The sequence below is a fragment of the Cryptomeria japonica genome, chromosome 10 (assembly GCF_030272615.1).
Source record: "Cryptomeria japonica chromosome 10, Sugi_1.0, whole genome shotgun sequence".
NCBI lineage: Eukaryota > Viridiplantae > Streptophyta > Pinopsida > Cupressales > Cupressaceae > Cryptomeria > Cryptomeria japonica.
Genome location: NC_081414.1, coordinates 673,595,173 through 673,620,241, shown reverse-complemented (window position 1 = coordinate 673,620,241; position 25,069 = coordinate 673,595,173). Strand labels below are relative to the sequence as shown.

The 25,069-nt window shown below is 37.5% G+C and overlaps 1 protein-coding gene across 3 annotated transcripts in view; it reads right to left on the bottom strand.

The window, feature by feature from the left end:
• Positions 1-396: 396 nt before the first annotated feature.
• The window catches only part of LOC131077114 (uncharacterized), a 99,937-nt gene continuing 75,264 nt past the window's right edge, over positions 397-25,069 (bottom strand). For 2 of the 3 annotated variants that reach the window (XM_058014548.2, XM_058014554.2), the window contains exons 2-5: positions 16,355-16,419; positions 16,205-16,265; positions 15,646-15,792; positions 397-763 (exon numbers count right to left, since the gene is read on the bottom strand). In XM_058014548.2, coding sequence (XP_057870531.2) covers positions 654-763; positions 15,646-15,792; positions 16,205-16,265; positions 16,355-16,419 — 383 coding nt within the window. In that variant the 3' untranslated portion in view covers positions 397-653. Of the gene's footprint in view, positions 764-14,106; positions 14,232-15,645; positions 15,793-16,204; positions 16,266-16,354; positions 16,420-25,069 lie in introns of those variants that run through there. The other variant, XM_059213096.1, reaches the window with a different exon arrangement.

Below are 25,069 nucleotides of genomic sequence, written 5' to 3'. Positions count from 1 at the left end.
GATAACATGCTTTTCATTATTTTTCTCCCAATAAATTTAATTGGTGTAACATGCACTTAACTCATTTGCGGGGGAGTCTAGCCTTCCTTTCTTAGGCATCTTCATGTTAAAAAAGACAATTATATATAATTAATAAATCCCAATTTAAATACATGATCTTTATTTTTATTAGTCATATTAATCTTAGTAACTTCCAACTGACTCCAAAGATATAAATCTCAAAAAAATATTAACCTTATTCTCTCAACTAAACCTTGATTTCTAATTAAATGCCAAAAATATGAGCATTTTCTTACAATTATTAGTAAAGAGTATATTTCATACCAACAAAACATATATCATTATGGTTGAATTCAAATGTTAAACTATCTATTAAATTATTATGTGTTGATGTAATAAATAAAATGAAAACTTTGTTTTATAACTCTTTTTGTTTTGTAATTATATGCAAAGAAGTGGTAATATCTTACGACATATTTCAAAACTACAAAGGAGCAATAGATAGGTTTCAATTGGCATCAAAACCTATATAAATTCCATTATACAATCAAACATTCAAATATATAAAACATTTTGTTTGTAAAAGGGAATACATTGATAGTAACTATACCACCGTGTGTTCCTAGCTATTGAAAGGGTCAATAGCTATTTTCTTACTCATTAGAGACACGTTCCTTAATAATGGAATCATCGACACTCTCCTCTTGAATGGAATCATTAGTTTCCTTTTTCAAGAACTGAAATTGAGCTAAATGGATGTCACCTAGACATTAAATTTACACAAAGTTAGCCTCAATACTTTACAACAATTAATTGTACACATTTCATCAATAGAATTGTATGATTTCTTTATGATTACAAATGCTTTGAATTCTAGTTTATATACATTTAATTAATTACATAAAATTTAAAACAAATTCTAACTAATATTAATAGAATTTCACTTATTTTTATAAGATTTAGCAAGATGCCACTACATTCCTTAATATATCAAATAAAATGAAATCAATGCAAGTCAGAAGGTACCTATGCTAAACCCTTCTATAGAGCCTCTACTCTTGTTCAAGAGACGATTGACAAATGAGGAGATGAATAAGTTTATAGAAAATTTTGAAGCTATAGAAATTTTGGATGATTGAGACATGAGTGTATGAAATTATGGGCGCATGGAGAACAAGAGCAACGTGTAGTCATTCAAAGCAAAAGGTAATAAATGAGCTATTATTGTTAATGAGTGAAGGAGTGGTACATTGTGTTAATATATAGAGCATGAGTAAAAACTAACCATGCATGCAAGTGGACAATTAAAAATCACATTTATTTAACTTTAATTTTGTTAGTCTAGTCAATGCATGCAAGTAGATGGTAAAAATTCACATTTATTTACTTTTTGATAGTTTTGGTGTCATGCCAATTACAAGCCTATTAAATGTAATAGATATAAGAAGAGAAGAGTTTGTGTTGGAAGGTCATGGGATTACGAAAGCTTTAATTTAAATAGTAATTTGTTTACGTACATTGAATGATCAGAAGTCATATATTAGACTAAGATTATTTATAAAATATTGAAATATGATTCCCACTTTCATCATTAAAATCAAACTATTGTCATATATTAACCCTTTGTTTATTTGAAAAAATAAGTGCAAAGAATATATTACTGTAACGTCGTAAATTGCACCCTATGCAATTCCACGTCACATAAGTGCCTTTGCTCTAAGACGATTGGGGTCATTCTTCATCCCCTTGTCCTTTTGTCCAGATGGATCGCCTTGTCAGCTTAGAATTTGGCCTCTTCCCAACCATGTTGATCATTTGACTTATGGACACGAATGTGTTGTGGAGACATGTGTGTCGCGCTAGCGTCCTGCAAATATGTCAATCCGCAAGTTGTTGTTTGAGCATTACGCCTACACCTGGAAGAGCTTATAATGACTTTGTCTACAACCATTGACATCAAGATTCTTCCTAGGGGTCTATATTTCATGTATTTGAGATGATTTTGGGACTTCTTAATCACTTGGTGAATTCCTCAGACTCTTAGCACATTTTCTACATCTCTCTTACAGGTTTTCTATTCAACATCCACCATTATCACAACCTTTGGAGAGCTCTTGGAACTCAACTCCATTCATCTGGAAGATAATTTCTTAAGTGTTGAAGGGGAGTCTCTTTTTCTTTCTCTGCTTACATATCAATTGCTTTTATCTAGCATATCAAGTGTTCTATCTATTTTCTTTCATTTTTATCATTTATCTTCCACTCATGGCTATTATCTAGGTTGTCCGTGGAGGTGGAAACACCAAAATAGGAGTTTGACTGAGGCAGACCTCTAAACACAATGCCCAACATTTTCCCTTTTCTTTGCGTGAAAGTTTGTGATCGAGGGAAGGAGATTATCTTGTAAGAGGCTTCAATCGTGGACCGATTGTACGCTCCCCTCATATTTTCTTGTCTTCTTTTAACTGTTTGCATTCTATCCCTGTTATTTTATTTATCATAGTATCATTATTTTAATCATATTGTCACGTCCACATCTGTTGTACGGTCTTTGTACTTTGTTCGTACAAGACCTTAGCACGTCGCGTTGGTGTCCCAGTTCTACACGTTCGTCTTGAGAACAAAGACTTAGCAGAGTCCGTTTCAAGGGTCTCTATAGCCTTAGTTGTTTAGTTTTGTACTTTGCATCCCTTGGCTCACCTTTAGCGCTAGTTTAAGTGAGGTAGAGTGAAGGTCGGTTTTTTCCTTGGAGTTCATCACTTTGAGGGTAGAAAATCTCGTCCTCCACATTTTGGTGAACCGGACATGAAACTAGTTGCATTTTTTTATTTCTCGTTGTGTCTGTGTTATTATAATTTAAAAGAAAACAAGAAATATATATTCATAAATGCAAGTTAACATATAAACACATTTCAAACCAAGTTCCTTCATCGTTAAGTGTTGTAAAATCGTTGTAGTATCCTCATATAGTGGTCGAGGTGTTGTAGAGCTTGTCTATGAGCTTTACAACCCAGATTGCCACAAGAATCATTGTAAGGACTGCTAGGAAGAGCATTCCCCCAAATCACTACAGTCCTCCTAGGCCAAGTCCAATGTTTAACGATCTGCTTCCCTATCTGAATGAGTTCCTAGCCTCTCACCCTATTAGGACCATTTTGATAGGGGGTCATTATCCATCTAGTTCACAATCAAATTCTCATAATAACACCTCAACGAATTGCCCCCCGTCTTCTCGTCCTGCCATTGATCATGACACTACTATCACCATTGAGTTTGACCGGATTCATATGTTAGAGCAGAACTTGAGAGATTTCATAGGCTTCTTAAATTGAGAAATGTCCTCCCCCAAGCTAGAAATGTTGTGAACACTTTGAGGGACATGTTGATCTCAGACAAAATAGGCCTAGAGATGTTGAGAGAATTATCCTTAATTGTTAAGAATCATGTGCCCTTCGCAGATACTCCTACCCAAGGTGATCAGTTAGACGCCTCTAGTTCTCAAATTGGTGTTGACATACCTAGGATGACAGTACACATGGTTGACTCTGCACCCACCATCCCTAGTATCATTGCTTCTACCATTCTCATGTGTTGTACCAGCATGGCTAGTAGTTCCACTACCACTTTTGTTGTGGCATATACAACTTTTTTCAGCATTGGTTTAGGTGTTGATGCTATCCCTGGTGGTGATATTTCCTCATGTTACTGTTGGTGGATGTGGTGGCACACGTGATGCTCCTCCACCTCCTCCTCCACTTGCTAATCCTGTCTTGAACACCATATTGTTGAATATGGGACAATTGCAGTAGTAACTCATGAATCTTGTGTCTGCCTATAGCCAGTCTTCGATGCGTGCTTACTTTCGCAAGAGCTCGCTTGATATTACCATCCTTAATACCATCCTTCCCCATGGGGTTGAATCATTGAAGTTTGATTGATTCAATAAAGATGGTGATCCTAATGTGAACATTGATTCATTCATGACTATGTGTAGTGATTATCATACTCTGGATTTTGTCTTGCTTAAGCTTTTCTCAAGTTCCCTTGAGGGGACTGCATTAGAATGCTACAACTCGTCCTAATCATTCCATCCAGACATTTGACCAGCTTATGGATTTGTTCCTCAAACGGTTCCAGGCTAACATTGGTAGCAGGTCACCATCGCAGACCTTGTTCATTGTAAACAAAAGTCGAACTATAATGTTACAGAGAGAATTTTCATTGGAAATCTGTAGTCGGCATTGAGGGATAAATTATCTCTTAACTAATATCAAATTTTCGCTAACCTATGATTACCAGCATACAATGAATCAGTTCGAAGAATCTACTTCAAACCCTCGTACTAGTGGTTTTGGGGGTGTGTCCACGAAAGGGTCTAGAAATAACAAAGTTGTGGTTAATGTCGTAGCTACACCATTGATAGTTGCTACACAGGATCCACAATGTAATAGGGTCTTCACCAAGTTGAATGACTCCTATTTGAGTATAATGCAAAAATTTCTTAAAGACAATCTCATTACCCTTTCAAAGATTAGACCTTTGCCTGATAACAAACCATACCCTCGTTGGTCTGATGGTGTTAAATTATGTCCATATTATCGTGTGCCTAGTCATGACACCAAGTATTGTTATCATCTTAGACTATTCCAAGACCACATCGATAGTAGAGCTATAAAGGTCGGTGATAGGAAACATAAATCCAATAAGTATATTGATTAGACGAACAGTGAGTTGCAGATTTACACAGATCCTTTTCCGTCGCATACGTCTAACTTTATCTCTGCATCAGATTCAGATCCAGTATCAAATGATGGCTCATATGTCAATATGGTTACTATCACTTCGATCTTGCCTCCTAGCTAGAAGATGAAAGTTTATGATATATCATTCACCCTTTTGGATGCCTCATATTGTGGAGAGCCTCCTCCTCTATACATTCCTATAAAGCTAAATGGTCAAATTGTCATGGGTGTGATGGTTGACCCTTCATGCAAAGTCGATGTCATCACGGAGGAAATGTTTTTTTTGTAAATGGATGGCATAGGTCGAGATATGATGAGTGTCGTGCTACCTTGAGAACGCATACTAGGTTGTCCCTTTCTCCTTTGGGTAGTATCACCATAACGGTCCTCGTGAGACCGAAGGCGGTTTTGACTACGTTTGTTATTATTATCGAATCAAACCTCTTTCGTGCCAAACTAGGTATTCTTTGGTTGATTGTTATAGATGTGGTCCCTTCGGTGATTCATAAGTGCTTAAAGTTTCCTCATGAGGGTTTGGTGCACGTTGTCCAGGATGCTAGGTATTGACCACTAGTAGCCTGTGGGGACTTTTCATTAGGTCATTTTTGGCCTACTCCATTTGGACCTATGCAACCTTATGGTGACTTAATGTATAGAGCGTATTATCAATATAAAACAAGGGAGTTGGCTCCTAAACCGGTTCATCCTAGCTATTCGTTGCCCTTTCCTACATCAACCTCTACTTCGTTTATTCCTGTGTTAGAGAGGGTGGTGCCTTATGCCCCTTCGTCATTGGAGGCTGAGGTTAGGCCCGCTCCTCCAAGTAGACCTCCTCGTCCACCCAGGACTATAGAGCCTCCAATGGTGTCTTTTGTTCCTGGGACTGCACCTACTGTAGACAAGGGAAAGGCACCTATGTTGTCAAAGTTTGTGATCTGCAGTCCCTTCGAGCTCCCAATCCTGGCAGATATCCCCCAACCTACTCGATATGAGAGGGGGAAGTGTTCCGCTCATGCTCATTCATCACTACTTGCTCCTACTTCATAGCCTGTGTAGGCACCCTATGTTCCTCCAGTTGCTCCTCGAGCAAAGCGAGCTAGGGTGCTCGTTGCTGTGAATGCAGTACCTATGTCGGGTGCACCCCTTGTTCCATTAGTAGGGCCTTCTCCTATCCCTAACATAGTTTCAGAGGCCTCTCCTATAGAGCATGATGCTCCTAACTCTTCCTAGGATTCAACCCTCGATCCTCATCTTCGTCGTAATCAGTGTGCACATGAGTGTAAGCATCATCGACGGGTGATGGCCCGAGAACATGATGTTGCTTTGTAGTCAGAGGGTGTTCCTTCGACACCCGTTCCTGTCGTGTTTGTTCATGTCTCTTCCGATGTTCCAATTTTTGCATCATCTTCAGTGTTGTTACTAGTCGCTTCTAAGGCTCTTGATGAACATCCCTCTAAGAGGGTTAAAGTCTCCCATAAGATTGTAAGTCAAGCGGGTATTCTTTGCTTTCAACTTTGCGATGTGTCGTTCAACCCAATGCCTAGTGAACTTCAAAACTGGCCTGCTTAGGACATTTAAATCATTAACTTCTGGTTCTGACCAGTTAGGTGCCTGAATTGGCTTATCCTCCTTCTCATCCTCCACCTGAACGGTATTCACATCCTCCTCTATTTGATCTGACACTTGTATAATTTCACAATTTCTTATCAATTTAAGAGGCAACCTAGAAAACATCCTCCTTTTGATTTCATAGTCATCCTTGGCGTTAGCCCAATAATCCTCCAACTAAATCTTGTGTTTGTGCTTTACACCAACTACCTTATTTTATCATATTGATCAAAGAATGTCTTAGTGGTATGAGGTTCTAGGTGGTAGAATATTAATTCATCTACTAACTTCTTTGTTGCCACCAATGATTGACACATTTCCTCATAATCTCCTATGACAATTGGAAATTCGAGCCCAAAATTCTTCTTTTGAAATTTGTCGTAGGCAGTCAACTATCTAGTAACCTCTAATAGCACCATTTTGTCTATTGGATATCTTGGAAGTTTATATGGCTAGGTCGAGAAGGACCTGGATGTAAGTAAATATCGAAAATTGAATGTATCAGGCTCCATACTTTTTTACCAACTTCCTTGCCTCTTGCAACAACCTTGTGTGAAGTCCTCCTTGCAAAGTTCTGGTAATATGCATAGTGAAGGTGTCACTTTCTTTCTTGAAAGTAGGGTCATACAAGTGTAGTTGTGGATGGCACTCGTGAACCTTCAATTGTCATGGGCCACATCCCATGGGTCCTTTGCCTGGCAATCCATTGAACTCGCCCATTCTAGCCAATAGGTAGACAATATACAAGCTCATGTAACAAGATTGAGACTGCTTTAAAGTCCTCGATTGCTCGTCCAAGTTGTTGCTTATTATTCTTGCCAAGTCTACCATCTGTATGCCCTCCATTACTTCGTCAATAAAGTAAAACGTCCAAGATTCAAAGATGTAAGCCCATGGACATCCCATGACCCGGCTCATCATCATCACAAAATCAACATATTCTTGCGTGAAATCCATGTTGGTGAGTTGCTTGGGCAACTTTGAAATGTGGGGCTTCAACTTCTACATCCATATTGTATTAATGATTAAAATGCATCTCTCAAAGATGGAATCAAATATCAAAGTCGCTCTTTCCTTTGTCTTATACATCATGGACTGGAATACAGGAATTCCAAAAGTCTCACCAATTGATTTAGCAGTAAGATTCGCCAAGAGTTTGCCACCAGGTGTCAGAATCCCTTTCCTTTCAACATTGTAATGCTTTGTACACTCCATAATCAACTCCAAGCATTGGATGACAGGAGGATAGTCGACAACTGCCACAATTCCACTTTTGACTATCTTTTTGGCAATAGTTGATGGAGGATGTCCGATTGTTCCAAATACTCTCTTTTTGAATTCTCCCAACTTGAAAGTTCTCAAGTTAGTATTGCTAACTTCTCTCCATTTTGAAATGATTTTTGTCTTCGGGAGGAATCCTCTTTGTTCGTTCTTAATCTGTGCTTGCTAAGAAGTATTTGTTGCTTTGTTGGATTTCACCATTCCTACAAAATAAAATAAATAACATTAAAGTGCTGACAAGAGAATTCTAGAATTTTGCCAAGAGAAGAATTCCATGCTACCAGTTCCAAAATTTGAATAAATAAAAACCTCCAAAATAAGTACTTCTGGATGATAATAAAAAACTTCGCCCAAGCTTTTCTCCACCCTTGCTCTTGCTTCAATTTCTCTGAAATGTATTGTGAAGAATGAATTCCAAATCCTTGCTTAAATAGAGATCGTCCACTAAGTTGCTAAGTTGGTGAGGAGATAAATTTAGCCATTGTATTAATTCATTCCAATCATGTGTCATGTTTCCCTAATGAGAAGGAGACAACTCGCCATTCTAGTGGACCTTGTTGTCATATTTGAATTAAAAAATAGGAACTTCTATAATTTTCCAAGTTATGCCTCATTAATACGGAATATTCCTTTTGCATGTTGTCAACCCATCTTTTACAAGATTATTTCCATCTTTGGCGTACAAGAGATATTTTGAAAGATTTTCTTGTCTTGGAGAAATTTTAACAATCTATTCTATTTCTAAAGAACTCTTGAACACCCGCAATCTTGGAGAAGGAAAATTTCTTCCCTTGTGAAATTTTGCCTTAGAGGAATTTTGTGAATGCTCATGTGTGCTATGTCCTGAAGGGAGAATTTTCTGACATTCAACCACTTTTTCCATTTTCAAGGAATTCTATCTAGTTTGGAGCCCAAAAGTGGAGAAATCTCAACACTTAGCCAATTTTTTTTACTTCTAGGAATTCTTCACACTTGGGCACACTTGACTGGAAAAGGAGGAATTTTGTCCTCAGAGGAAATATCCTCCGTGACCTGGTTTTGGCGCTCTACCCTTGCCTTGGGCGCATTTTGGATGAGGTGGAGGAATTTCCTAGAAACGAAAAATTCCTCCTTGTCTTGATTTTAGCGCTCTCCTCCTTGCCTTGGGTGCAAATCTAAGGTAGTGGAGGAATTTGATGAAAGAGGAAAATTCCTCCTTGGCATGAATTTTGCACGCAACTCTCTACCCATAGCGCATTTTGGTGGGAGTGAATAAATTTGACCAAGGAAAATCCTCCTTGTCATGAGAAGTGCACTTTCCACCTAGTCTTTGGCACCATTTAGGGGCAAAGGAGGAATTTTTAGTTAAGGATAAATTCTTCCATGCCTTATAATAGACTTTCATGCCTTGCCATCTTGGGAAAGAATTCCAAACTTTTAGCCAAAATTTTGATCGTCTGCCTACTTTTCACCTTTTCCAGATTTAGAACTTGGATATTCAGGAATTATCTCTCATCATTGTCCTACCAACTGCCACAGATAGACCTACCAAAAATAGATTTACTAAAAATAGTAAGTTTTCCAAACATCAAATGAGGACAAATTGAGACACAGGGATACTTACTAACTTAGATAGACATACTAAAAATAGACATTGCTAAAAATAGTAAATTTGTTTAAACACAAAATTAGGCCAATCTGGGACGCGCTGAAACTTATTGAAAAGAGACTTACTAAAAATAGTAAGTCCTCTGAATTCGCTCAAATTTAATTGGTAGCTTCCTTGAAGGGTCCTCGCTTCATTGATTCGTTCAAATTTCTCAAAACCCTGTTATTGGCCTCATTTCTAAGTTTGAAGGATAAATACTCTAGAATAGACAATACAAGCTTCAGACTTGGCCAAATTTACTCAAAACAATTGCAAACTTGGCCAAAATTCGCTAAAACACTTGGAGACCTAAGGAGATTGAAGAAAATACTGCCAAACAACCCAAAAGACCACAACTAAAAGACCAAGTGGACCAAAAAATGTAAGGGGGTCCCCATTCGGAATGGGGTGATGTGTAATTAGGTCACAATAGGTCCCTATGGACCAACAAGGGCTCAATTGCTCGACTAGGTGGCAGGTAAACCTCACCACCACAACTTCTCCAACAACCTCAGGCACCAAACCATGAGCCACACATCAACTCAATAACATCTAGGACCACTAATGTATTTGAAAAGCACAAAGACTCTTTGCCCACCCAATGTGGTATAAATGCCAATAGTGAATGCTCAAACAAAAATAACGGGCCCACCACTCTATATGTTGCACCAAGTAAAACCCTAACACCACAAGAGTTGAGGCAAATATTTTGTTGAGACTTTAATATATGATAAGGTTCAATAAAATCAAAGATAATTCGGCCAATCAAAAAACTATTGTCAAGGATGTGTGCCCAAAGATGAATTGTGGACAGAGAAATGAGTTGTGCATGAACTTTAGACTTGAGCAAAGAAATAAATGCATACCAATACATAAGAGAATGTTGAGAATGAAGGCCGATCTAGGATGAGGGCCATGAGAGGAAGAAACATCGTGCAAGGATATCCTTGCCACACCTCTTCACAAAGCTAAGGTTAAAAAAAAATTGTCCAACAAAAAACTCCAAACCTTTGTGCATCCACAATTGAGCAAGAATAATAGAGAACCTGCCCGGACATAGAACAAATACGATCTATGAGAATGAGGACATCAATGTAATGTCCCCTAATGGGATATTCCTATATTTTTGCCCAAGCACCTTGTAAATGCATAGGTCTACTATTTATATCAATTTGATTTGTTGCCCATACTCAGATATATGTGTATGAGAATCATTTCTATTCCATCAAGTCTAATTCTCTAGTTATTGATTTAATGTTTTCCCTTCTTTTCCTTCCATGCCTGCTTGATTATTGACTACAAATTTGTATGTGTTATGATCTCTTTGATAATGTTCATATCATTATTCCAAATTTTCTTATAATTCCGATTTAGGTCTTCTCCTAACTCTGCTTTTAATGCTTCAAAAATTTTGTTCTATTCCATGGATCCTTCCTTCTCAAATGAAAAATTCTCCCCTTTATATCCTCCAATGCGAGGAAGAGTCACACCTCTTCATAATGGTCACAACCTTTCACACTTTCCACCTTCAAAAGAGTCACAACCCTTCATCATTGTTCCCCCTCTAAAAGAGTCACTTCCTTATCATTTTTCCCATAAATGCTTCCTTGATTCCTTTCCTCCCTTCTTTCTTCCTTATCCCCTTTCCTCCCCAAACGAAGATCTCTTCTCTCCCTTTTATATCTCATGTTTGAGGGAGCCACAACTTTTCATTTCATGCCTTTTGACCATTCATTAAACTTAACTAAATTTTAATTATATTAAATTTTATTTTTATTCTTTTATATTTTAATTTATTATTATTATTCATTAACAAATCCTAATTCAACAAGGGGACATTACAGTCCGTCCTTCCTAAAATTGTTTGTCCTCAAGCAATTTAGGTTTCTAAGAACTGAATACATCAACCCTTGGAGATTGGTATTTCTTCTTTAATTTGGTTGACCCAATGCTTGCACCATACTATGGATATCTCTTTGCATTAAAGAATGGATGATCTTAACATATATTAATATTAGGATTAGAAGCATGGCACATATCTATTGCCCTAAATAAATTCATATCTTTTTGGTTTACTCTTGTTATTCTCATGTTCTAGATCAGCCCAAGGCAATAATCATAGAGATTCATGGAATAGACATGTTAGGAACATCGGGCTTAAACTAAACATGAAGCATAAACGTGAACATATGTAGACATAGTGAACATGCAAATTACAATAAACATTATGATTAGCTAATCAAACTATAACCAATCATTGCTTAGTTTGGTAGGAACTCAAAAGGGTACCAATAAACTGCCCAACCCAACTAGGCTAGAGAGTGCATTGTTAGAAACACATTTGTTGATTCACCAAAAGATCGAATTGTTAATGCTTGATACAACTACGAGATTTAATGTATCCACGGGAGGCAGTTAATCCATGTCGCAAACCCGAGCACTATGCTGCACAACACAAAAAGACCAAGGGCGTGCACCTTGCAACAATCCCCCCCAGAGCAAGTGGGGGGTTTGAACCCATGACCTAGGCTTTAATACCACTTGTTAGAAACATGGTTGTCGTTGCACCAAAAGATCAGCCTGTTAATGCTCGATACAACCGCAAGAATTAATGAATCCATGAGAGGTGGCTAAAACATGTCGAAAACCCAAGCACTGCACTACACAACACAAGGAGACCAAGGGCCAATACCTTGCAACACACGTCACATCCAAATCATGGCCATTCGCCTCACATCCCACAAGTGTCAAGAATGTCAAACTATGACTAGTTTCATACCTTGGGGAATCAATTCATCGCTTGGCCTACAAGAAGCAGAACTGTCCAACTATGACCAATCCCATCCCTTGCAGTAATCAATTCATAACTTGACCCACAAGAGGTAGGAATGTCCAACTATGACCAATTCCATCCCTTGGGGTAATCAATTCATCACTTGGCCCACAAGAGGCAGGAATGTCCAACTATGACCAATTCCATCCCTTGGAGTAATCAATTCATTTCTTGGCTCACAAGAGGCAAGAATTTCCAACTATGACCAATTCCACCTCTTGGGGTAATCAATTCATCACTTGGCCCACAACAGGCAGGAACGTCCAACTATGACTAGTTCCATCCCTTGGGGTAACCAATTCATAACTTGGCCCACAAGAGGCAGGAACATCTAATTATGACCATTTCCATCCCTTAGTATAACTAATTCATCATTTAGCCTGCAAGAGGCAGGAACGTCCAACTATGACAAGTTCCATCCCTTGGGGTAATCATTATTCCACAAATCTTCTATAAAGTCTTCCACAAATCCATTGTAGAGTCTTCTATAATTTGATCATAAGACTATCATAAAGTATTCACAATCTCCTCTCAAAAGCTTGTTACAAACTCATTTACTTCACCTTAGATCTTCATATAATATTATCTCTTACTCTAGAGTATATATTATATACTTGATTGTCTTCTTCGCACACAACACACGTATATTCAACAATCTCTCATATTGTCTTGCTATTGTCGTTTAGTTGTTGCCATATTTTTTGTTTGAATTAATATATCCCTTCTCATTGATTAAAATGCATAATTGATTTATCCTTACCTTGCATGTTGGCAAGATCATGCTCAAAATCCATTTGTAATGTTCCCTAATAGGACATTCCTATATTTTTGCCCAAGCACCTTGTAAATGCACAAGTTTGTTGTTTATATCAATTTGATATGTTGCCTATGCTCAAATATATGTGTATATGAGAATCCTTTCTATTCCATCAAGTCTGATTCTCTGGTTATTGATTTAATGTTTCCTCTTCTTTTCCTTCGACGACTTCTTGATTATTGATTGCAAATTTGTATTTGTGCTCTAATCTCTTTGATTATATTCATATCATTCTTCCAAATTTTCTTATAATTCTAATTGAGGTTTGCTCCTAAATCTGCCTTTAATGCTTCTGACATTTCATTCTATTCCATGGATCCTTCTCAAATGAAAACTTCTCCCCTTTATATCCTCTAATGGAAGGGAGAGTCACACCTCAACATAATGGTCACAACCTTTCACAATTACCACCCTTCAAAAGAGTCACTTCCTTATCTTTTTCCCATAAATGCTTCCTTGATTCCTTTGTTCCCTTCTTTTTTCCTTATCCCCTTTCCTCCCCAAATGAAGTTCTCTTCTCTCCCTTTTATATCTCACGTTTGAAAGAGTCACAACTTTTCATTTCATGCCTTTTGACCATTCATTAAACTTAACTAAGTTTTAATTATATTAAATTTTATTTTAATTCTTTTATATTTTAATTTATTATTATTATTATTATTATTATTAATTAATAAATCCTATTTCAGCATGGGGACATTGCAGCCAGCGCAAACAATGATAAACGGACCAAATAGCCGACCGTGCAAACAAACAATCCCTCAAATACTCGGCCTCCACCATATATATCAGGTTGATAAAGGTGCACAAAAAGGAACAATGCAAGCCGATAGCCCTCGATGCCTTATTGGTAAAGCACCCGAGCCAGGTGGAAAATGACAAGAAACATTCTTAATAACTTGTCCATGTGTGTAATTTGAACCGCGAACCAAGTAAAATCGCAGGCCCAAAGCAATAAAACGGTTTGCCAAAACTGAGAATGATCAGGCCGATAATAAAGAAGGGTCGACCACACTACCGATCAAAGCAAGGAAGCCACCAGTTTTCTCAAACAAATCGCTTGTCAAAGACAACTGAATCGGCCAAAGAATGGAAATGCAGAAATCAATCCACAAACTAGAAACCGCCAATAATAAACCAAGAATAAAATTGGAACTTAGGCAGATGCGTCAAATGAGATGACGCGTGTATTATCAATCAAACTTTCGGGACCTCAAAAACTCAGGCTGGTGGAACTCTCAACGAAAGGAAATGCAGCATTGTTTGCTCTGATACCATTTTGGTGATGACCACCAAACCCAGGAGCACAAACTGCAAATACACCTTCACACACACGAGAAGCAAAGCTATTTCACCAGCAAGAATGATCACTATATTGAGATGCAAAAAATAATGTACAAAGCCTTGCTTATAAAGGAGAGAGTCGGTAAACATAACTGACAACCAGCTACCAAAAATATTAAATGCACTAATAATTAATAACTAATAATGTTGGATGACTAAGTAAATTTATTTACTCCAACATTTTTTATAATTATTTCTATTATCAATACAAACGAATATTCTCTTTTAGTCAGAAAAAAGATAATTGTATAGCGATCTCTCAGCATTAGTACTCTTTAATATTTAAGATAAATGCCACATTTTAAATTTGGTAATAAATAAACAACTTGCAAAACTTGTTGCAAACACTTATTCTAAGTAATGCAGCGTAGCATAAAGCAAATTTATAAAAGGAATCCCAAGTCAAAGCACTGTTGGATGCAGCAAAGTTAACTAAAAATAATAGGAAAATGAGTATAAGATACGCCATTCGGAGTCTCTGCGCAAAAATGATGAATCATTCTGTCTCAAAAGCCAAGTTGATTCTCTGGAGTGTACCTCATATCATTTATCAATTATTCTAACACCAACTCCAATTATACCATTTTTGAAAAAGAATCAGAAGACAGAGTATAAAGGTATCTTCATCCCTCTAAAGGTGATTAACTAACAACAAAATAAATTTTATGGAGACCATGAAGTTTGGTCTAAGGAAGAAGTCTGGCATGCACATTTGGTCAAGGATGAAGTTTGGATGCTTTGAACCAGCACACATATGATACACTAGAATCGTATCGAAGAGAACACAATGCAAAATACTGTATCCTATTTCAGGTGAATCTTTAAGTCTACGAAGAGCTGGAAAAAACAAATTTACTAGATGGATACATAGATAATTGTTGTCAACAAAAGGGAACATACAGTACAGGCATTGAAACCCTTTAATACCACAGCAGAAGGATGGTGAATAGATAGATCACCTTGTTGGAAAGTGAATAGCTAACAAATTGGAAAAAAAATTGGGACACAATTCCAGACATCCATGACCAATTTCTTAGACCAGAAATAGATCTAAATAATGGATTAATTGTTACAAAAAGGAACCATAAAAGATTAGTGTAAGAAAATTGAAATTTTTGGTGGTCTATAATCGATGAAGCACACTTGAAGACTCCAAAAATTGTTAAGAAAATTCATTGAAATTTTTTTAATATGTAAACTAAACCAATAAGAGGGAAAGACTAGATAAGATGCAGATTCAAAAATGATTAACTGAAAAAAGTTAGATATCCTCCTTTCACACAACTTCCTAATAAAAGAATTACTTGTAAAGCATCAGATAATTAAGTCCAACCACCTTAAATAAGAAGCATGTAAAAAATAAAGAGATGGCACACAACAAAAAGTGACGCACCAAATGTAATGCAGCTCTGAGGAGAAAGAGGGGTAGCAACACCAGGGCTAAGCTTCTTCTCATCAACATATGTGCCATTAGTGCTATTCAAGTCGGTCACAAACAACATTCCTTCTTTCTTTTCCAGACGAGCATGCACCGCGGATACTGCAATGGAAAACTCTATTATTTATCATGACAAAAAGTCAAAACCAACAAGCAGTTAGACTTTTAGAATGAAAGTGATTTCATAAGATTTAGTTTGGCAAATAGAGTAAATAATGCTTATGCTGTTGGGAATGACTCATCTTGTGAGGAAACCACAGAAAAGTCCCAACTTAAACTGTCACTCACTAATATAGTAATACATAAACTGCAGACTAAAGGTTATACAAAATCATCTTTCTATTATAATTCCACCTTGAAAGCATTTACTGTGTATGTGTAAATAATATGGTTACCCTTATAGCGTATGGCATATGCATAATCACAATATCTCCGTTTGCTGCCATAAACAACAAAAGAAATGCTAAAAGAATAAATAACACCAATATCCACTGTTCAGATTATTTAAAAGTACCTGTAGCAACTGGGATGACAATATCTGCTTTTTCTGGGAGACGGCCAATAGTTGCAGTATCCTGTGTCATGCTACAAGTGGTGAGAAGGGGAATCAAACACTTTAACATATGATCAGTTGTCAAATATAATTGTAATAAATACTACTCACCGAGGCCAATTCAAATGTGCTAGGAAGAGATGCTGCTTGTCCAATATGACTTGTATTGCCATCACCTATTCATCAGATAATAAAAGGTTAGTAACAAATGAAAACATAGTTTATAGAAATATCCATCAGGTTGCAAGTGCAGATATAATGTAGAACTGCAGAGGCATCAGATAAGATCAGGTTATTGAGCTAAACTAATATACAGAATATAACATACAAGATGGGGATCAAAGTTTGTTCCAGAATCCATAATCTTCAAGAGCAAATGACATGCAATAAAAAGTCATGGTCAAAGAATGCATGGACTTGCAAATTACCTAACCTGTTTATCTTATGATATGAGATTTTTTCTTTAATATCTATGAAAAGATATTGAAACGCAAAGTTCCTTTGCTTGTTATCTTGGGAATGAGCTCCTGACCTTTTGCCTCTAAAGACACCGCACATTTATTATTTCTTGTCTTTTGCAGTTACAGTAGTGTTTTGGGAAGCTTTAGAAGGTTGTCCTTATTCTGAATCATTGAGAAGCATCTAATCTAGTTATCAGCCCCATATTTGAATCCCTAACAGAATTTGGTACAAGTAAATATTCTATATGTGTTCTGTACGGTTGCCGATAAATGTAGCCCCTGCCTTCTCTGTCCTCGGGTTTCTAATCTTAATTAATCATTGAACACCTCAGTGGAATTCTGGAGCTAAAGGATCAAACACTCTATTAAGACGATCTTCAGCCACATTGTTTTCCATTCTCCATAAACAAACAGCATCTCCCTAGATATTGACAACTACATGACAATAATAATGAGCAGATAACACAGACTAATTGATTTGGCTTTAAATGACTGATGGAGCTTTACACCAACTAGCTACACTTTGAAACTAATAAGGTGCATTCTCAGCTTACTCATTATGTTGACCTGGTATTATAGCCTTTTCTAAGCCAACCACTAAACCAGGGTCATAGATGTTATATGCAATTTCTCACTTTTCCTGCATTCTCCATATTATGAAAATATGTTTCTACAGTTGAATGAAATGTTTAATGAACATCAAATTGAGAAAAGGAAACCAGAAAAAGTCAAAAGAAATGTAATCAATGGAGAATAAGCAAGTAAAATGGAGTCCATATTCCTTTGATAGAATGATATGTTTGACGCACCATAATGAGTGGCCAGAACTCCCTCTTCTTTCCATTTGATCCCAGAACAGATATTGTTACATCAATACTGGACTTTTCGGTATTGTATAGTCAAACATTTAGAGTTGAATGTCTTCCCTAGAGTTTCCTCATTATTGTCACAATGTGTCTCATTGTATTGACCATAGATGAAAAAATCTGCAAAAAATTGTTGACTCCCGATTTATCGCAAGTCATTTATGGCGAATGATTTAATCTGCAAAAAACGCCTGGGCGATTTTTTCAAAAAAATCAGGGTGATTTATTGGAAAAAAATTGCAAAAAATCGGGAGAAAAACTCTCTGCAGTAATGATTTGCTGGGTATTCTTTTACTGAATACTATCATGCAATTGATTACATAACCTTGCACCTCGCCATTTGCGAATCAATTAATGTACTTGTGTACCTATCCACAACAAGTTAAAAATATGCGCCTTCAAGGGATGTGGCATCTCTGTGGGAAGAATGTGAATCCTTGGGGTATATGTGTGAGGAAAACTTTAGTATGATGTTTTTTCATGATATGGTAAAAAATGGTAGTTTCATGTGGAAGTCTCATGCTTCTTGAACCGTGTTCTCGAAGGTATGGTGTGAAGGCTGACAAAGTTCATCGATGTGTATGAGATGAGCTGAAAATTTGAAAGGCTTTGTATGCACATGCCAATGCCAGCCATTGAACAAAGCATTTATTTTATGGAAGATGTGAAATAGAAGAGAAGTTTAATTCTACAGAAAGGAGATTCAGGGAATGCAAATCCTCTATAATATGTATTGAACTCAAATTCATTTAGAGGTTGCACTTATTTTTTGGTATATGATACATATTTAACTCAAACTTTGATTTATATATGATGGAAATCAGTAATATTTTCTACAAATTCAGTGTATATGTGTGTTTTTCAAGAATATTTTAAGAATTATATATTTTCAAATGTTCGATAAATTTGCCAAGTTTTTGCCATTTTTTTGCCGAGTCTCGAGTTTTCAAAAATTTTGGACCAAAAGAGTTATTGCCAAGTAAGAGTTTTTCATCCTTGGTATTGACAACATGACTTTGTCAAGTCATTGTGTATGTCATGAGCCATAATTAGGTCATGTACAAGTGTATTGTATTATACCATAATAATAAATTACTGGAAATAATGAATGAATAATAACGATTAATAACGATTATTTAACCAAATTAATAATATGAAGGTAATATTTAAAAATAATAATTGACTTACACAATAGTATTCACATAACATTTAAAATAATCTTATGGCAATTAATTTTAATAGTTATTTACTTTAATAAATAACTATTAAAATAAAGGTTTGAATATTTAATAAATAATAAAAATGAATAATATTCGAATTATTAAGGATACTAAATAACATCCAAAAATTAATTTAATTAAGCTCACACCATAAGGTTGGCAATTAAAATAATTAAACCATTCATAATAGACATTCAAACATAGCATCCAAAATATTTACCGTGACCCTTCCTTGCGAGTGCGTGAAGCGGCATGGAGCGTATCCGCACTGGTCACGTCGCACCAGCAGAAGAGTGCGACCCGTCCGAAGCAGGCTATATGTAGGCGTCCATGCTGGAAGAAGGGAAGGTTAGGGAGAGCGGGACGAAAGCAGAAAGGAGAATCGCATCACAGAGGAAGACGGAGTTCAGCGGAAATTCATGGGGAGGAGAAATACAGTTGGGACCATTACCCAGCGAACCATATACTTACGCCAGTCTGGGAGGAACATATATATATATATTGGTGGGAATAACTGCCACCCAACCCAAGCCATTCAATCGAATTCATTCTAAAGTGCGGTGCAGATTACTAGAGGATTGTCTACTATAGCGGCAACAGAACACACATACCAGGTATAATATAAATTAGGTAATACTGAATAAATCCTTCACAATTATTAATGATCAATCGTTATGCAATAGGATTACAACCAGCCTAGCAAAGAATAGTGCATAATGTCATAAGCAGTTCATGGTTAGAATGCACGCAGGCAAGAAGGGTCCACCCTTTATTTAATTTGTTCACTGTTATACATAATCAGGAAGTAATAACTAATATTCAAAGGACAAACAAATGTAATCAAACCGAATTAACATTAAAACCAGTCCATCATAGCATATTGGAAAGAGGAGAGTAGGTAAGAGGGTAAGCGGGTATCTAAGCATGTCCAAGGGGAAGAAACCTGGAACTTAGAATCGCCGTGCCAAAGGCCCCACTATGTCTGCCTTAATGTTCTGCTATGCTGATAAATATATGAGGAGAAAGCATGGTTAGAAGAGAGAAGTCGCCCGAAGTTTCCTTGTCCGTCTCTAGGATGACCTGTCCGTAAGGAAGGCATGTTAGGGAATGGAAAGTAACTATTACGGGGTTCCCGGCCTCCTCTAGTACAGCCTATTTAAAACCTTAACGAATATTCTTTTTTTTTTTTAATTTAAGGTAAGAGCAACTAGATATCATCACCATTTAATCAAAAAGCTTACTGATGTTGCAGGATTTGAGTAACCAAATTAGTAGGGACTTTACAGTGTAGTGGTCATGGTATCTAGAAAATGTCAAGTCAGAAATGGATGCATAATTTTTTTTTAAAAAGGCACACTAAGCACACCTTTAATTCGCATATGCTCTTTAGACAAAAGTGTACATCATATGCAATATTACCATGACTTACCTTTAATCAAAAAGAGAAAAATGAAAGCTAGTGCACCGCACACTCACTCAACATGTTGATGCTTTTGTCTAGATGAACAAAGACACGTGGTGAATGCTTTTACCCACAATGACTCCAGTTACAAAATTGGTTGGTAAAAATAGTGTTTCTCTAAATTTCTGAAACAAGGGGATGTGGGGTTGAGGTTTTGTGGATGGCAAAAATTTTCTTAGATTCTAGAGGTGGGAAGGCCAATATAATATACACGGACAGACAGACAGACAAACTATATATATATATATTATTGAGTGGTCTGTTGTTGCTCACCTCTGTCCCTCCATCAAGAGAGTGTCATCAAGCATGAGCTCGAGTTTTACTATGAATTGTTTGGAATAGGGCCTTGACAAGCTAGCACTTATGCTTTCTTCATCCAATAGGATACAAGAGAGGCACTCTCCCACCCTTCATCCCATCTCTACGATGGGAGGAATACTTGGAGAGCAATTATGCTCTTCTAGAGAAGGGAGTGAGGGACAGAATAGGGAAGACCTGGACCCCAACCCAACCTCTACCAAATTAGAAGTGGATTATAGAGAAATGAGGGAGATAGGGGCAGGGAAGGGTATGGAGATGAATTCCCTACAATGAATAGGGAAACCCCCCTCCATCAAAGGAAGAGGGATTAGAAACAGAGAGCCTCTATCCACCTTCCACCCCCTTTCTATAGTAAAGTAGAAAATGGGAGAACCATAATTTGCACGAAATGTAGAAAGTTAAATAGAGAGTGGAGAACATAATTGATTTGTGATACTTCAATGTCAAGTGTCAATTCATAACATTAAAGATAAATCAAAATGGCTTATATAGTAGTAGCATTACTCAATCAATATTAACTAAGCAAACCAAGTATAAATGGAATTCATTGTTCAAGATTTTATTAGGAAAAAAATCTAGTATAAATTGAATTCAACTATTCAAGATTTGATTAGGCAAAACTATCTTCCTTTGTCACAACACAGTAATTTTTTTTAAAAACCACAGTGGGGATCTAGGGGTGACACCCCAAACAAGGTTGAGGGACAAAGCCCCTTGCAAGATCTAGGGATAGTACCCCTTACACATTCCTTGTCGTAATACAAGGCATCAAAGAAGGGAAAAACCCTTGCAACCAAGCCCAAATTAAGCCCTTAGAGGCCACAAGAACCTTCCTAGCACATGCTTTTGGGCATGACTATGGGCTCGGGTTTTGGGAAGTGAAATAACATTCTTTTTGTTGGCAAGCCTTGTGGACCTGTTGGTGTATGTTTTATCATCTACCAAACATTAGAATAAGATACCCAAGGGTATTCTATCCTCTCCTGAAAAATCACTGCTGATTCCAAGGTCTATATGTGCGAACAAGCAAATTTAGTGGGATAGCTACTTGGGTAGTGTATGCTGAAAATCTCAAGGGGGACTTACGTTTATGAATGTCTTTTAAGCTTGTGGACTTAGATGAATTTGTCAATTTTAGGTTCTCTCTCTCTCTTTTTTTGGATTTTCCGGGATTTAGACTTTCAAAAAAACGGGAAAAAGGGGATAGGGTTAAGAAAGCTAATCTAAACCTACGAATTCTGGAGACGGTATTAACTAGGTGTTCTCGGTAAACTGCACTTTGCTTCGCCACACTGAGGACAACTACACAAAGCGGGTGCAATCTTCAACAGGTTGTGCTTATGATTGAAATGTTGGCATACACAGGGGATAGGCTTAGACTAACTTGGCACAGTGAAATGGAAATCATCCATTCACCAAAAGTATGAGCAGAGATACACTGTTAATTAATACTTATCAAATCCTTCATTCAATTCTAACAACTTGAAAGCAAATCTAAATTAACTTTTAACTACTGTGTTGAGGAAATTGAAACCATGCTAATCACTCAAATAACAGAGATTACAAAGCCTTAAACAAAGCGCACATGCAATGTATTATTTGAAAAAAAAGACCTTCACGCAACAATATATCAAAAACCTCACACTCTCCAAATGAGAGGAGGTAGCCTTATATAGTTTCTCAGAAAATAATGAACGACCGAGATCAAACAGTGATCAAGGGCCCAGATTGAAAGTTATAAACCCTAATTAGGATTTCTCAAAACTCTATCAGTCAAAACAGACAAAAGAGTGACATGTGGCATCGCTGCTATTGTCACTGAGGTGAGTGTCCAGTTTCCCTTTTTGCAAATTCAATGTATCTGGACACGATGAGCCGAACCTCTTCCATAGTGACACTTGGCAGGTTACTAATCTGGAAGTCGAGGACGTCCACATCATCAGTACACGTGGCGAGGATGCCTTCGCACTCAACTGCCTGGACAAGAAAGTTCTTGTCAAAGAGGAGAAAACTTGCGATCCTTGAGAGATCGCCCTTATCAATCATCCTCGAATCTTTGAAAACGATCGACTGAATTCTGGCTCTCAGGTTCTCTGCCTGCAGGTGTTTTTCTCGTATACCCTTTTTCTGCCAAATTTCTGATGCCACATGAAACACTTTACTTAAAATCTCTCTAACACTTTCCTCCGTCTCAAAACACTTAGTTTCAAATTTCTTCGGGACTTCAATCCTGGTGACCAAAGCATAATACCAAGTGTTAAAATCATACCTATCCCCAGCCTGGATGACACCTGCATCTACCAAGTTTCGCTTTGACAAACCACGAATAATCCTCAATTGTGGAAGTATTTCATCTTGGATTTCTTCAATATCTTCCCAGTTTGCAGCAAAGTCCTGAATTCTGCTAACCAATGAAGAAGCCAACTCATGTGCCGATACCAAATTTTCCACAAGTATGTCAGCATGTGCCGAAGCATCTGAGATCCATTCCTTAGCTTGTGTGAACATGCCCTTCATGTCCTCATAATCTTTCAATGACTCTTGCGGAAGAGGCTGCAGAGGAGTCACTAGTATCTCATGATTAAGTGGCTTAGTTAGATGGAGAACATATTTCCTCCGCTGTTGATTCTCTTCCTCAACCTTCCTTCTTTTTTCCTTCTCCTTGGCTAGCCTTGCCTTGAGGGCATTGCAAGAGTCGTCAAAGTATTGGACTTCTTGGTCCTAAGTAGGCTTACCCAACTCTATTGTAGTAATCTTATAATCTTCTGGGGCAATATTGTCCCGCGTTTTACCTTCTTTCGGCACAGCTATCTGAACCGTTCTAAACCCTGCACTATCCCTCTGAATCAACGGAATTTTCTAGCTGGCTGGGGTGGTTTAATCACGACTGGTTCGTTCACCTTCGCCAAAAATGTTGTTGTATTCTCTTCCGAGTGGGTTTCATTAGGAACCTTAGCCCTTATCCTTTCTCTCAACCAATCAGGAATGGTTGACTGCTCCATAGTATTTTGATCAAATCCACCATCTGTCCCTCCTGGTCCAGTAACTATACCATCAAGGAAAACTACTGGAGGCTCAACCTCTTCAACTTTTGTGGCTCTAGTAAGAACTTGTTCCTTGTCCGGTTTTTGGACAGCCTATCTCATTATTTCTTCAATCGAAGGAGAAGGCACTCTTACTTCATTATTCCCCATATCTATGTCCATCTCCTGTTCTTCAACTGCATTCTGGTCAGGCACAGTAGATGCGGCACTCAAAATGCAATGTCCTTCGTTTGACTCACATCTCTCCCCAACAACTTTCTTTCCCTTGGCCTTTCCAGAGCTTCCAACCAATTCCTTTCTTTTCCAGGACCCAACACTTTCTGGATTCCAAGCAGTGCCTGTAAAGATACCAGGGTTGGAAGACATAGAGTCATCCATTCCTAGTAAATCATAAGTCAAGGCAACACCTTTGGACTTCAGTTGCTTTGTCTTCTCAGATGTCCACCACTTGGAGTATTCGACCATTGATCTCATAAGGTCTGCCAAATCTAACTTTTCTCCTTTTGACCAATCAACCAAGGCCAGTGGCTCATTTCTTATCTTCTCGAAGCCTGACTGCTAAAGCTCAGGACTATCTTCTATTTGATCAGCAACTCTGAATACTTTTGTTGCTCTCACCATACACAAGGAAATCCTTGACCAAAATCTTCTTCTAATTTTGAAACTATCGGCTGCATTAGCCCAATAATCTTCCAAATCAGTTCTATGCTCGAATACCATTCCTTCTACCTTTTTCATCTTATGGAATGGATCAAAGTTCGCTCTTGCCTTGTATTGGTAGAAAGGGTACCAAGCCAGCTCTTTCTCTGCAGTGGTGGCAGTCTGTGATGACGGGCATGTCTTTAGTCCATTTCCAATAGTTAGAGAGGATGTTCCTATCTTCTTTTGCTTCTCTCTCTAAACTGTCATATAGCTCTCTAGTTGCCTCACAACTTCCAGCAGCAGAACTCGATTGGTAGGGTAAACTGGGAGCTTATAGGGAGATCCGGAAAATCCCTGAATTCTGATATAGGTGAATTTCAGGTATTGAATATACCAATACCCGAATCTGCTTATGAAGTCCATAGACTCTTGAGAGAGTCTCTAATGTAATCCACCTTGCAGTGTTCGTGTGATATGCATCAAAAATGTATCATTTACCCTCTTGAAATGTAACTTTTCTTCCATGTGCAGCTGAGGGTAACAATCGTAGACAGGAAATTGATTCTCTTTATTTCCCACTTCCCCGATACAGGTGAGGCCTCTGTATCTATAGGTTCTAGCAAGGGAATAGAACAAGTATGACCTCATCTAAAAGCTCCTATCTGCCTCCAGATTTCTCAGTTGGTTGTCCAAGTTATTGCTTTTCATCTAAGCCCAGTCAATCATCTTGACTCCACTCATTATCTCGTTTATGAAGTAATACATCCAAGGTTCGAATGGAGCGCCTTGGGGATTACCCATTATTCCGTT